This window comes from Uranotaenia lowii, chromosome 2, assembly GCF_029784155.1.
Source record: "Uranotaenia lowii strain MFRU-FL chromosome 2, ASM2978415v1, whole genome shotgun sequence".
NCBI lineage: Eukaryota > Metazoa > Arthropoda > Insecta > Diptera > Culicidae > Uranotaenia > Uranotaenia lowii.
The window spans coordinates 372,643,156-372,657,176 of NC_073692.1; the positions used below are offsets into that span (position 1 = coordinate 372,643,156).

Sequence of the window (14,021 nt, forward strand, 5' to 3'; positions counted from 1 at the left end):
AAAAAATACATCTTTGAAAACTTGAAATCACCGAAAGTGGTATGAATATCTTTACAATATGAGTATTGAGTGAATGGGCCCAAATAGTAGGAAAAAAATTGTTGCTTGACGCCATCATGAATTCAAGATGGCGGCTTCCGCTTTTATTTTCAAAGCTGTAAATTACTGAAAATATCGTGAAACCTTCACAATATGATTATTAGGTGAAAGTAATAAGAGAGTAGAATAAGAGTAGAAGTCAAATTTCGTTGCCCTTCGCCATCTTAAATCCAAGATGGTGGCTACAACTCAACTTGAAAATACTGTAAATGACTTAAAATCGCAAAAAACCTATATTATAGGGGTAAAAGTAGAAAGGGATCAACCGGTAGAAGTTGAATTTCGCTATCTGACGCCATCTTGAAATCCAAGATGGCGGCTTCCGCTAAACTTTAAAATGTAGTAAATGACTTAAAATGACATGAAACCCAGGTGGTAGTGGGTGGAAGGGCTTAACGAGTAGAAGTCGAATATTGCTATCTTACGCCATCTTGAAATCCAAGATGGCAGCTTTCTATAAACTTTAAAAATGCTCTAAATCATTGAATATCGCATGAAACCTCCAAAATATGGGTGTTTGTCAATTGGGATAAGCTATAAAAAGTTTATTTTTGCATTCTGACGCTATCTTGAAATCCAAGATGGTGGCTTCAGCTGAACTTAAAAATACTGTAAATGAATGAAAATGGCATGAGCGTTGTATTGGGTGCTAAGGCTCAATGATAGAAGTCAAATATCTGTTTTCGCGTTTCTCTGAAAATCTGTAAGTGACTGAAAATCTCACAAAAACCACCACAAAACAGACCCGTTCGTTTTTTTGCAACATTCGATTTTGGCAACATCGAATTTGGCACATGTGCCTAAATCAGACGGTTAACAGAAACAACATAACCTTATAGTTTTCGCAAGAATAAGACCAATTCAATTTAAACATAATAGCATGATGGGAATAATAGAATTACATAGATGGCAAAAAAAACAAAAACTATAAACAAAACAAGGAAAGTGCTAAATGCATTAGAAACATAATAAAAAAATAATAAAAGTGATTTAAAATTATCTAAATTGTCCTAAAATAGTAGTTTTAATGTAGTATCACAGAGAACCAGAGTTCGGGCTGGAGCCCCAACCGTGTGTAAAAATACCAACCGTGATTTCAAAATAAACGACGCCATTTTTGCAACTTAGCTAAGAGCAACCAGATGTCGTTACCGGTACTTTTATTTTTTCCATTTTTCCTACACGCTAAGGCGGTAATACCTTCAACGAATGAAAAATGCGCTCAAAGCCAAATTTATTTTCAGTCACTCAATCGGGCATTAAAATAATTGTATGGTTTTTCAGTTTTTGGCCTGTGTTTATTTTTGTCGACATGAAATTCACTACATCAAGACGAAATTATTTTTTTTAAATTTAGAATAAATTTCGATGATGAACACAAATTTAAAAATTCGTTCAGTATTCTTTTTTCTTTCACAAAATTGTTATCTCGGTGGGATTGATGAAAAATTGGCGCATGGTGTTATCGGATATCTGTAATAAGTATAATAGAAGGGGGGATTATTTGAAGAATTTATAAAATTTTGTTATCGAGTTGCTTTTAAATGCCTTTTGCTATTCCCTTAAATTCTTAGGATTCTTAGGTGTCAGGGTAACCTCCATGCAATTACTTTGCTCTGTCTAAGAGGCCAAATTCGATATTAAGAAGCTATTCCAATTTTCGGATATTTTCGGAAGTAGGTACTGAAGTCCTATCCTGGCAGAAATAACGCAATTTTTACATGCTAGAATTTCGCAATTTTCGAACGAAGATGGGTGGTGATACTTTCGATTAATTAGATGCTTGAAATGCTTCGTTATGAGTGAAATTTGATTAAAAAAATCTGATCCTAAACAAAAAGTGGAGTTCATCCATTAGAGGGGTATCATAAATTAACACATCATACAGAAATCCTGCGGCAAATGTTGACTGAACTATTTTTGAAATTATAATTCATATTAAAACAGACACATAATTAAAATCTCATATGAACTTTCTCTTCAATCAACTAAATAATGTTTGCTTTTTTTCTCAAACAAAATATGAAACGAGTATCAAATGAGGCAACATTGCCAAAAGAAAAAGATTTCGTTTAAAGAGCATAGTTCCTGCTGAAAATTTCATTATGTTGCTTTTTCTACACCCCAAAAAAAGAAAACCAGTTGATCTCTGTTTTGGTGCGACCTGGAAGTAAATTTTGGGTTATTTATGTTCTGAGTGTTCTCAACCGTTGACAAAAAAAATCGACAACAACAGCTGAGTCACTTAGCTAAGAGCCACTAGATGGTGCTGTTTTTAGGCCAATTTTAACGGTTTAAAAATGGCCGACGATTCAAATTCTTACACACGGATTCGACACATATTTGTTCGGGGCCCGATCTCTGGTTCTCTGTGGTAGTATTACGTGAAAAAAGTTGTGTTCAAGCGATTTTCATTGATTAACAGTATTTGAAATTCACTGGAAGCTGCCATCTTGGATTTCAAGATGGCGTCGGAAAGAAAAAAATCGACTTCTAGTTTAGCCCTTTCACCCAATACCCGTATAGTGGTGGTTTAATGCGACTTTTTGTCAGCATTAAGCGTTAAAAGTTGAACGGATGCCGCCATCTTGGATTTCAAGATGGCGTCTGATAGCGAAATTCAACTTCTACTCGTTTAGACCTTTCACCACTGATGAACTGATGTACAAGCTCGAACAAAAAATCTTCAAAAACTTGTGTAAAATTTCCAGTGCTCTCTTTTAAAGAAGCCGTTAAAAAGTGACGAAAAACAGTGCCATCTATTGCTTGATTTGTAACTTTTGAACGGCGCAACAGATGGCACTGTTTCTAGATAGCTCTTTTGCAAGAGAGAATTTTTCGAGAGGGCGAAATGTCGTTTGAACTCATTAATAAATAAATTTAAATACAATTAGATGAATTGCTTTATGTATATAATTAGATGAACTTAGAATAAATTTCAGCTGAGAAAAATAGCATCATTATAATATTGTCACTAGAAAGACTGACGAGATGACACATATACAAGCTTGAATTATAAAATTCCAGAAACGTATTCATAATTTCAAATGCTATCATTCAGACAAGCCGAATCAACTTTTGAAGTACCTGATTCTTGGAAGAGCGCAATTGTATATGATCTCAAAAATTAATAAACTAACATCGTAGAAAAATGTACGGCTTCAATATATTCACAGCAAGGTAAATTCATCTGATTCATTTTACCTCGATTATTTTTACTATTGAGGCTAACTAACAACTTTGAACAAGTCAGACGAACCAGTTATTTTATCCAGTTGAGCTTAAAATTAACAATCCAACGAAGAAATACAGATTCTAGGCTTCTCTGAGCGGGCATTTTCACGCATTATATCTGTTTATATTGAGTGCATCATGCTAGTTTGAAGCAATTCGAAAAACAGCGTTAAGCGTAAAATTTTGATTATGCAAATCAAAAATGTGTAACGAATCTTCAACATCAATTTGATCGAAACTCGTCAAATAGATACGACCTTTTCATAATTGACTAAAAGTTTGTTGTTTTGTTTTGTTTACATTTCATTTTCTTCTTGACAGTTCTCTCTGGTGTCCTTGGAGACATCTGGTTGCTCAACCAAAAAACATAAAATTGATTCAAAACGGTCGTCGGGACTTTACACACTTTTCAAGGCTTAGCTTGTACATCAGTTCATCAGTGCTTTCACCCGATACCCATTTTTTTGGGGTTTCATGCGATTTCAAGTCATTTACACCATTTTAAAGTTCAGCGGAAGCCGCCATCTTGGATTTCAAGATGGCGTCAGACAACGAAATTTGACTTCAACTCATGATTTATTCAACGGGTCATTCAAAACCAATCCCTTTTCATTAAAAAAAGTCTGTCCTCATTTACTGTACTAATGATTAACAACTCAGAAATGAGGAACTCAACCTTAGCGTGTAACTGGTTGGCTTGCGAGAGAAACGTCAAATCGTAGCTTTTTTTGGGGTCATCATTAAACCATAATAAAACTATGAATTGACTCACGCCCTGTTGGTTGCAAAATCGAAGGGCACAAAATGACGCCATGTTGATGGATTCACAATGCAAGCATTGGAAATTTTTTTTCAGGCCTTTTTTCATCAATTCCATCATGATTGACCATCAGATTTGACGAGGCGCATTTATTTTAAGATACTATTTCATATACATTTTACCTAAAATCTTGACTGGCAGTAGAAAAGAAGCTCAATATATGGTTAAAACATTGGTTTTTTTAGATATTAATTTTACCAGATCATATCTGAATAATGCAATCATCATTCATCAACCATTATGGTTGCTGGAAAAAAATAAAAAAAAACTCCGAGAACTGACAGAACCGAAAAAAAACATAAATTTCTAACATGTTTTATAATAGCTTTTTAAAAGCTTTGGTGGCCAACTTTGATGACCAACAATTATATGTCTTGATGACGTTTCTAGGGTAGGGCCAAATAGCCTGATTTTGGCTTTATTAGAGTCCAGGTGATGTTATAGAATGCGCTTTAGCTTTTTATGAAGATTAATGCGATAGTCTAAACGATATTTTGCTGACCATAATAAAGCTAAAATTGTTACTTGGGTTAGCAGCGAATTAGCAAAGCAATTCCAAATATCTCTTTTTTACGGGATTAACTGTATCTTTGTTTCCAGTCACTTTAAAGACTTCAAATTTTGTAGAGCGTTAGTTGGATAGCTGAACTAAATTTTGTGAAAATTTAATAAAAAAAAAATCAACCGAGAGATAAATGGCAGCTTGACAATGTTGGGAGAGAGTGCGCAGTTTCACGCGATTTCATTCTTTTTTGAACGCAACTGTATCTCTCATGTTTCTCAACCGATTTTTACAATTTTTAGTTTTGGAAACCCCGTGATGTAACTCAAATATGTTTTTCAGACATTAATCACCTACAACACTTCAGTTTTCCGTTAGTTATTCAATGTCTGAGAAACAAAAGAAAAAACATGCGTCGAAAAAAACTGTAGATCAACTACGGAATGAATCAGCTATCAATATTTCACTTAGTGTCCAAGAAAGCTGAAGTTAGACGCACAGTACGTCGCACATAAAGATATTTGTCGTTGAAATTTTTGAAGATCATGACCACAAAAAATTTTAAAAAGTGGTGATAAAACCGTATTAAATAAATTTTTAAAAGAGAATTGAAAAGTTGATGTAATTTGGCACATTTTTGCATTTTTTGATTGTCAAAATACGAAACACAGGATTTTTTTACGAATTTTTAAAAGTAGCTGCCCAAGGAATCAAAAGTTGCGTTTTTATTTAAAGGTGGAACTCCGAAGTTCACATTTGGCTGAAAAAATGTTTTACGGGAGCTTCAGGTGATATCATATCTCTTTTAACTTACTCAGGAATAGATTTTTTTTCAAGGGAGGTTAACCTCTGGTAAGGTTTAACTGCCGGGGTCATTCTTCCCTAATCTTTCAAGAAGGTCGATAACGATCGCTAAATAGCGCACTGTTCAAGATACTTCTAAGTGTTTCAAAAAACCTATTTAAAAAAAAACCTTCGACGGTTGAAATAACATGTAGTAATAATTTTTCGGATTTTTACCAACGTTGTTATTTTACTTTCGGATATTTTCCATCATCCACCGCTGCTTTGAGTGCCTGCTTTCTGCCGACGATTTGGTACAATCCATTGACCAACCCATTCAATCATCACTCATACGTGATCTCAAATGAAGTTAAGTTTAAATACTGATTATGACAGTAGCAACTAACTAATGATGGATTATCGAGAGGCTAGTGAGTTTCATTGAAACCTAGAGAGCAGCAGCTTAATTCTCTAAGGCTGATGTCATGCTGAAGCAACTAGCAACGCAACGCGTTCACGCGTTCCAATGAGAAAGCGTTGCATCGCATTGGGTTGTCATGCTGTCGCGACATGTCGCTTTGAAATTACCTACAAATCATCACTTCTTTACATCTGATAATGCTTTGAATCGTCTCCTTTCTTTCGGGAACCGTCAAAAACTTATCAGATCATGCTCGGATTGCAAGAATGCCGAAATTTGAACCGAAAAAAATCCTTGTTTTTTTGCGGGAACCAAGAATTTATGAAAATTTTCTTGTCGATTCAGATATTATTCAGTTTATTATCAGAAATTTGGACGGATCTTCGAATTATTGTGGTTAAAACCCGAAATCACTGTTTTAAAACGAGAAAAAACCATATTCCCATTGGATTTCCTACTTGTCGCGCTACAAAACACCCTGGCATCAGCTTTGTCGCGCTTTCCAATGCGCTCAGCATGACAGGTCTGCGCTTTTTCCATGGAGATCAAATGAGAGCTGGTTTGTCGTGTGAACGCGTTGCGTTGCTAGTTGCTTCAGCATGACATCAGCCTAAGCGCTATAGCGCGAATCTCTATAGCTTTTGTAACCAAAACTATATAATTAAAATTAAAATCCATAAAATAGACCATGCAAGTCCAGCAATCTAGCAATCTGTCATCTGGTTGTCAGAGCAATCCGGTGACCCGGTTTTTTTCGGCACGTAGAAGTTTTTTGACATTCTCTTAGAGGCTGAATAGCATTCTCTTCAGCCACTAAAACGAACTTCAAAGTAGCTTTAAGAAAATAAATAATAAATAAACTTAAATTTAGGGCTGATTAGCATTCTCTTTAGCTGATTAAGCTTATATGAACCCTTTTAAGGGAATTCTTGTTGCTTGGGTGTTTTTCGAACTTTTTATCAATTTGCATTTCTTAAATTCAGCTTTGGACTGAATTTTTGAAAAAATCGGTTGAGAAACAAGAGAGATATAGCGGTTTTAAGCGAGTAGTATCCAATTGACACTCAAGGTCTGATAAGGGAGTTTTTTTTTCCTGGGATTTCAAGGTGCGTCCATACAAAAAGTAATGAGAGTCCCCGAAGATATTGCCGAAGTCACAATCCGCAAAACTTCCAATAGTGTCAAATTGACACTCAAGAGCGGAGAGCATTCTTTTTGTGTATGAAAAGAATCTATCAACACTGCGAGATTTTTCGTGAAATTTTCAAAAATATCATTATCCACATTATCTTATGAAATATTCTAAATTGAATTCTTTATCATTTGCATGAAAAAAAGGGTTACCAGAAATTGAGGCATAAGTGCAGCTTTTTGGGCTTGAACAAATTCACGCGTTTTTATTTTCAAAGGAGTAAACCTTGTCTGAGGCCTCCGACACCACCTCAACCATTCGTTAGCTATGACATGACCAGTTTGGTACTTCCGTTTTGCAGACTTTGATTTGCTTTGATTTTTCAAACCATGGTATGCTCAAAAGAGTGCATTCTGCTTTCATCCTTAACACATTAAGCACCGCGTAGAAATCTATGCCGAGAAATACCGAAATTCGGCATTCTATATCTCAGAAACCCCTGGACCAAATTCTACAAACTTAGCATCTTTGAGTTACGGAAAATAGTGTGTTCAATTTTGTCCAATAGAATTAAGCAATGAAATACAGAACATTTGAGTTATGCTTCAAAGTGATCTCTCACACTTTGAAGCATAACTCAAATGTACTCAAATCTAGTATTTGGTCCGCAATGTGTAAAAATAAATGCTAAATACAATGAAAATTTTCAATGAACGATTTAGCAGATTTTGTAAAATCATTCGAGTTTTGAAATCAAAATTTCATAATTTTTTTATTAAATTTTAGATTGATTTTTTTTTTTGCTGACTGATCGCCAGTAAACGGCCATGATTTATTTTATTTATTCGTCCAAAACTCTGTAGGAAACGCATTTTTAGGTCCAAGCCTAAAACATGGTATCCGATACATTTTGAAAAGCTGTGCCCTGCATTGGTCGATGAAAATTTGTAACATAACTGAACTTGTAACTTCAACAGAAATATCCAAGCCTAGGTATTTAGAAATATTCAAGACTGTTTAAAGCTTGGTTTCCTAACACAAACGGCTAAGTTTAAATAGACTAAGTATGGCCTTTTTACCGAGCATTTATTCCCAATTGTGTAGCGAACGAAGTTTCTTGTCTTGTCAAGTCTCTCTCGAATGTCTGCGAAGTTCGATTCTCAAGACTGATGCATTGAATGTCAGTCTACACAAAGTATTTGCTTAGAATCAACAGCAACATATAATTATTTGCCTTTAAAAAAGGTTTAATGGATTGTGTTGGGAATTGTGTTTAACAAATCTAATATGTTATCAGATTTTTTTTTATTTCAAATACAGGGTGAAATTAATTATTTGAATTGTTTTGAAAGCTTTTAAGTTTATAATAATCATTTTTTATTTCTCTCCCTTCCTAGGTTGTTTCAATGATTCCCAGTCGAGGGCTGGCCGTCCAGGAGATCACCCGGTCACTTCAACTGATCAGCGAGGACAAACGTAGCATCGAGAAGGATCCCAAAACGCTGCAGTAAGTCTACATACCTAATAAATTGTTTTCAAACAAAATGTTGAACGTCGCTCGCTTCCAGGCTCAAGCGCAGCTCCGACAAACCGACCGTTTTCATCATTTCCTGGCTGGCGGCCAAGCAAAAGCATCTGCAGAAATATGCCAAAATATATATAGACCAGGGCTTCGATGTGATTGTGGCCCAGATCACCCCCTGGCAGTTGCTGTGGCCCATGAAGGGTTCTCAGGTGCGATCGGAAACAGATTTCTTAATCAAAAATTGTTCGAATTAATTAAATCTCATTTTCCTAACAGTTGGTGGCAGCGGAAATTGTGAAGTTCTTGAAGAACAACGAATTCAAAAACGGTCTGATCATTCACGGTTTTTCGGTTGCCGGTTACGTCTGGGGCGAATGTTTGGTGCACATCGCCCGTGATCTAAACCAATACCAGGTGGTGTTGGATCGCGTCAAGGGTCAGATCTGGGACAGTGCGGCAGATATTACGGAAATTTCCGTCGGAGTCCCGACGGCGCTGTTCCCCCGCAATCCGACGCTACAAAATGCGTTGCGGAAATATATGCTGTAAGGCGCAAATTAAAATTGTTGAAAGACTTACCATATTTCAAAAATTCCTCTCCGTTTCCTCAGTTATCATATGAAAGCGTTCCACGAGCCGGCCACGTCACACTACATCCGGTCCAGCCAAATGTTCCACACCAATCTGTTGAGATGTCCGGCGCTGTTCCTGGTATCGAAAACCGATCCCGTCGGAACAGAACTGGCCAACGGGCGCGTTCGAGACAGCTGGGAAAGTAGTGGAGTTAAGGTAAAATGGTCATTTAAAAAATTCTAGTTCAAACGTTACCTAATATCCGGTTCCGTTTCTTCCACCTTCAAGTGTACTTTCAAAGTGTGGGACCGGTCGCCGCACGTGGGCCACTTCCAGCGGCATCCGGAGGAGTACGTCGAATGCGTTTTCGCCCATCTGCGGCAGCTCGATCTGACTGGAACGAAACAGGCACTCCGGGCCAAGCTGTAATAATCACTGTTTTAGTTCTGTGATACTTAAGTGAACGAAAAAAGTGTTATGACAAACAAGCAAAAAATGTCGAAATTTCGTTATTCTGGGTGCATCTATTGGTTATCAGACGAGGTAATTAGGTAAAATTAATCGTTTCTTTTATTCATTTTTCAAAAAAAAAAAAAAAAGGTTCTATCAATTGTTCTGGTCAACTCAATCCTCATCATAACTAACAGATGCTCCCATTATGACAATCATGGGAAATTTCTCTCAACAAGGCAGGACACCGTATTGTTTTGATTCCTTTTTCTTTTGAATCCCCACAATCAATAACATGTAGTATCATCCTACAATACAACAATAATCTGCACTTTTCAAAGGCAGTAGGTACCAATATGTTTCTTTAACGCTGATATATAGACTTAGTTTTTCGGAGTGGCTAAATAAACGTTTGCAATCCCTGATAAGTTCAACAGTTGACCAATTTCTCATTTGTACAGGGTACCTGCAATCATTCGGTGGGGTTAAAACGATGTATTCATTAATAGTTGACTACCTACCTTTCAATTGGAATAAAAATGAAGATTAGACTAGTAAAACTGCCCAGTTCTTGTCAATGTTCATCCGAACTTAAAGATCCTAACATCCATCCTCACCCCCATAAATGGTATTGAAAAAGGTTAAATTTTTCCGAATTGAACGATTGAATTGAATTGAAAGCAAAGTCAAATAAAAAATGGCAAAAAAAATTGGCGCGAAGAAACAAAAAAATTATTAGTTCGGTGGCTCCATTCGATTATCCCAAACGTAAGCCTTAAACCCTGGTTTAATAGATTGGATCTAAATCAGGATTTTATTCGTTTATTTTCTCGTCTCATGTCCAATCATTACACCTTAGATAATGCTGGCAGCAATTTGTGTAGTTGCGGCCAAGGTTACCATGACATTGAGCATATTGCTTGGTCGTGTGAGGTGGTCCATCTTGTCGCTAGAACGAATTGTGTAGACTCCACGTCTCATTTCACACGTTTCAAACTTCACGTCTCACTTCTTTTTCTCACATCCTGTTCTCCACTTCTCACGTCTTACGTTTCAATTCTAACTTATTACATCCCCTGCTTTCCCGCCTCACTTCTCACGTATCTCTTTACATGATAAACATCTAACTTTTCTCTTCTCATATCTCAAGTCTCACGTATTACGTCTCACGTCTCTTGTCTCACTTCGCACATCTCACTCATGTCGCAAATCTCATGTCTCAGGTTTTTTGTGTCAGGTCTCATGTTTCAGATCGCATGTCTCCGGTTACAACAGGTCTCAGGGCTCAGGGTAATAAAATCCGATTTTAATCGACAGACTAGAACTGGTAACGAACGATTTGATTGAAAATTTTGTTTAACGATTTTTACGATTCGCATGTATCAGTGGCGCCTAATTGATCAATTTATTTTACGTAACGATGCACAACAGAGCTAGTATACATATGCCAAATTTTATAAATGCATTATAATTTTTATTGTTATTTTTTTCTCGAGGGATTTTAAGCATCCTTATGGCTTATTCATCCCGAAGTTGGTTGTTTCACGTGTTTTTGTGATCCAATTTCTGGTATATATATACATACATTTACAGTGTCGGACAATAGAATAGGACCACAGCTCAGTCCAAAACAGAAAGTGACAAAATTTTGAGAAAAAAAATTTCCATTAAAGTGCATCAAACCATTTACAAATTGTAAATTCCATTCTTCGAGGAAATTAAAATCCTCCGTAGTTAAAAAAAAATGACCTTTATTTAAAAATGCGTTTTAAGCATACTTACTGACTAAAATAACGCGACATAAAATAGGACCGCTTTAGAATTCATGGTAAAAAAAAATTAAAAAAAAAAAAGGAAATTCATACCGTGATCGATTTGCAGGGTTAGTACTTGGTGGTATAACCCTTATTACGCATCACTTCTCGCACCCGGTTCGGCATCGACTCCACCAGCTTTTGGCACGTTCTCATCGGGATAGCGTACCACACCGCCTGGATTCTCTTCCACAGCTGCTGCTTGTTTTTTGATTTTTCGGTGTACACCTTACGTTTAACTATTTCCCATAGGTTCTCTATGAGATTGAGATCAGGGGACTGTGCTGGCCACTCCATAACGTCTACCTTATTATCCTGGAACCACTTTTTAACCGTTTTAGCGGTATGCTTGGGGTCGTTGTCCTGCTGAACTGCTACTTTAAAGGCATCTCCCACTCGGCGTGTGGCAGCATTACTTCCCGAAGTATCTGGGCGTAGAGATGCTGGTCCATAATCCGGTCGATCTAGTACAAGGGACCCACCCCGTACCAAGAAAAGCACCCCCACACCATGATGCTATCTCCTCCATGTTTGAATGTTTTATTTGTATACTGGGGCATATACGCACAGCCGAGTGGGCGATGGACCCAAGTCTTTCCATCTGAGCCGATGAGGTTCACTTTGGTCTAATCCGACCACAGCACATTTCTCCATAGTTTCTCCTTTTCCGGACCGACCCAATCGAAGTGGTCCTTCGCATACTTCAGCCGCGCCTTCAAGTGCTTCGGCGTCAACATCGGCACCTTCCGGGGACTTTTTCCTCCTAGTCCCTTCTCCCGTCTCAGCCAACCGTCGCTGAACCGTCCGGGAACTCACAGATAAGTTCAGCTCGTCGCTGATCTGCTTGGACGCTTTGAAAGGGTCCTTTTGCGAGGCCCGCTTGATTGCCGAATCGTCCTTCGGCGTCGTTTTGCGGGGGCGGCCGGTCAGTTCCCGTTTGCCGGTGCTGTAAAGCACATTGAAAACGAAAGTTTTCGACCTTCCTAAGTAGTCGGCAATCTCGCGTTGGCTTTTGCCAGCCTTGTACAGATTCCGGATGATCGCTCGCTGGACCGCTGAAAACAGAGTAGGAGGAAGGAAATCTTTATTCTTTGTTTGTTTTCATGATTAATTTTATGGGAAATACTTACCAGGACACGAAAATGGACAAACAACACCGAAAACAACACCTTTTCTTCAAATCTAGAGGGCTGCAAATGCCGGAACAGCCGAACCGATGAGCTGGTCTTATTTTATGACGCGACTTTTTTCACCCTCTGCCAGCTTTCTGGTCGAATAGAACAAACGGGTTGCTTTGATTGCAACAAACGTGCAGTATACAAAGTTGGCATGCTACAATAAGTACTTGCCTCTAGGTGTCGCATATTACTATATTTGAATTGGCAGTTTAAAAGTGATTTGAATATTTTGCATTAGAGCGGTCCTATTCTATTGTCCGACACTGTATATCACTTTTTTTTGTTTTTTTTTGTGTTTTTTTTTTGTGCTTTTTTAACGTATTTTTGAATTATAACTGATGGAAGAGATTTGTTTTTATCAGGAAGTATATAAGTTTTTTCTCTTTTTAGTGGCAACAGGAGAGGATCTGACGGAGGGATGTAGAGAGGGCGCGGAGATTCTATGAGGGTGGTATTGGGAACAGGAAGTGGGGATGTGTTTTATTGTTATCGGTACTCTGCATGAGGGACAATTTGGTGGGTTGTCCTTAGTTATAAGGTGAAGGTGTGTAAGCCGGGTATGCCCTATACTCTTGTTAGGACTCTTCTTTCGGTGGTGCAGGGTCAGTCGGGCCATTTCTCAGTTGTATTTTTCACTTCCCGAAGTTTGGCTTGTGAATTTGATGACCACATGATATCCCAAGCATTTTTAATGCGCCTTTGATGTAGAGTATCGTATCAGATTGGGGAATAGAGTTGGTAGAGGGTGGAAGACTAGTGCCTATAGAGGCCAGACAATCTGCGGCTTCATTACCTGGAATACTCGAGTGACAAATGGTGATGTTCTTGCGGGGGGCTGTTTGGGAGATGGAGTATATCCATGGATGTGTCAAGTTGTCTGCGGCTAAGGCGGTCAAGACACTTGCCGAGTCCGAGAAGATGACAGAGTTTTGGTTCGAATTCTCAACGGCATTTAACAAAGCAAATGCTTCGGAACTAAAAACTGTACACTGAGAGGGGAGCCCCAAGCTCCTGTCGGAAATTCCGTCGTGAACACCGCATCCGACCTTACCGCAGTTTCTTTTTGAGCCGTCAGTGTAGATATGAGGAAGGGCATGGTATTTAGTTTGGACTAGTTTAAGGAAATTTGGCAGGACGATGGCGGAGTAATCTCCAGCTTTTATATGTTTTTAAGGAACATGTCAATTTTGGATTTTGGGTCGTCCCAGTTTCTGATTTTAGGGCCAAGCCTTGGGCAAACTGATGGGAGGGGGTCTATAAGTAATTGGCCTAAGAGAGAGTTGGTTCTGCTGACCATAGGAATTTCGGGGGAGCTATCATTGGAAAGAGCACGTATGGCTTTGATAGAGAGGTGTTTTGCAATGAGGAACTGGAACGGAAGTTGTCCGTATTCTGCCATTAAAGATATTATAGGGCTCGTTCGGAATGCTGAGCTTATTATTCTTGTGCATTCGTTATAGAGTGGCTCCAGCTTCTTCAACAGTTCTTCC

At 38.0% G+C, this 14,021-nt stretch overlaps 1 protein-coding gene across 4 annotated transcripts in view; it reads left to right on the top strand.

The window, feature by feature from the left end:
• LOC129744072 (transmembrane protein 53-A-like) overlaps window positions 1-10,099 on the top strand; it is a 30,072-nt gene extending 19,973 nt beyond the window's left edge. For all 4 annotated transcript variants that reach the window (XM_055736420.1, XM_055736421.1, XM_055736422.1 and 1 more), the window contains 5 exons: window positions 8,389-8,498; window positions 8,560-8,725; window positions 8,793-9,061; window positions 9,128-9,305; window positions 9,378-10,099. In XM_055736420.1, coding sequence (XP_055592395.1) covers window positions 8,389-8,498; window positions 8,560-8,725; window positions 8,793-9,061; window positions 9,128-9,305; window positions 9,378-9,518 — 864 coding nt within the window. In that variant the 3' untranslated portion in view covers window positions 9,519-10,099. The remainder of the gene's footprint in view (window positions 1-8,388; window positions 8,499-8,559; window positions 8,726-8,792; window positions 9,062-9,127; window positions 9,306-9,377) is intronic.
• Window positions 10,100-14,021: the final 3,922 nt, after the last annotated feature.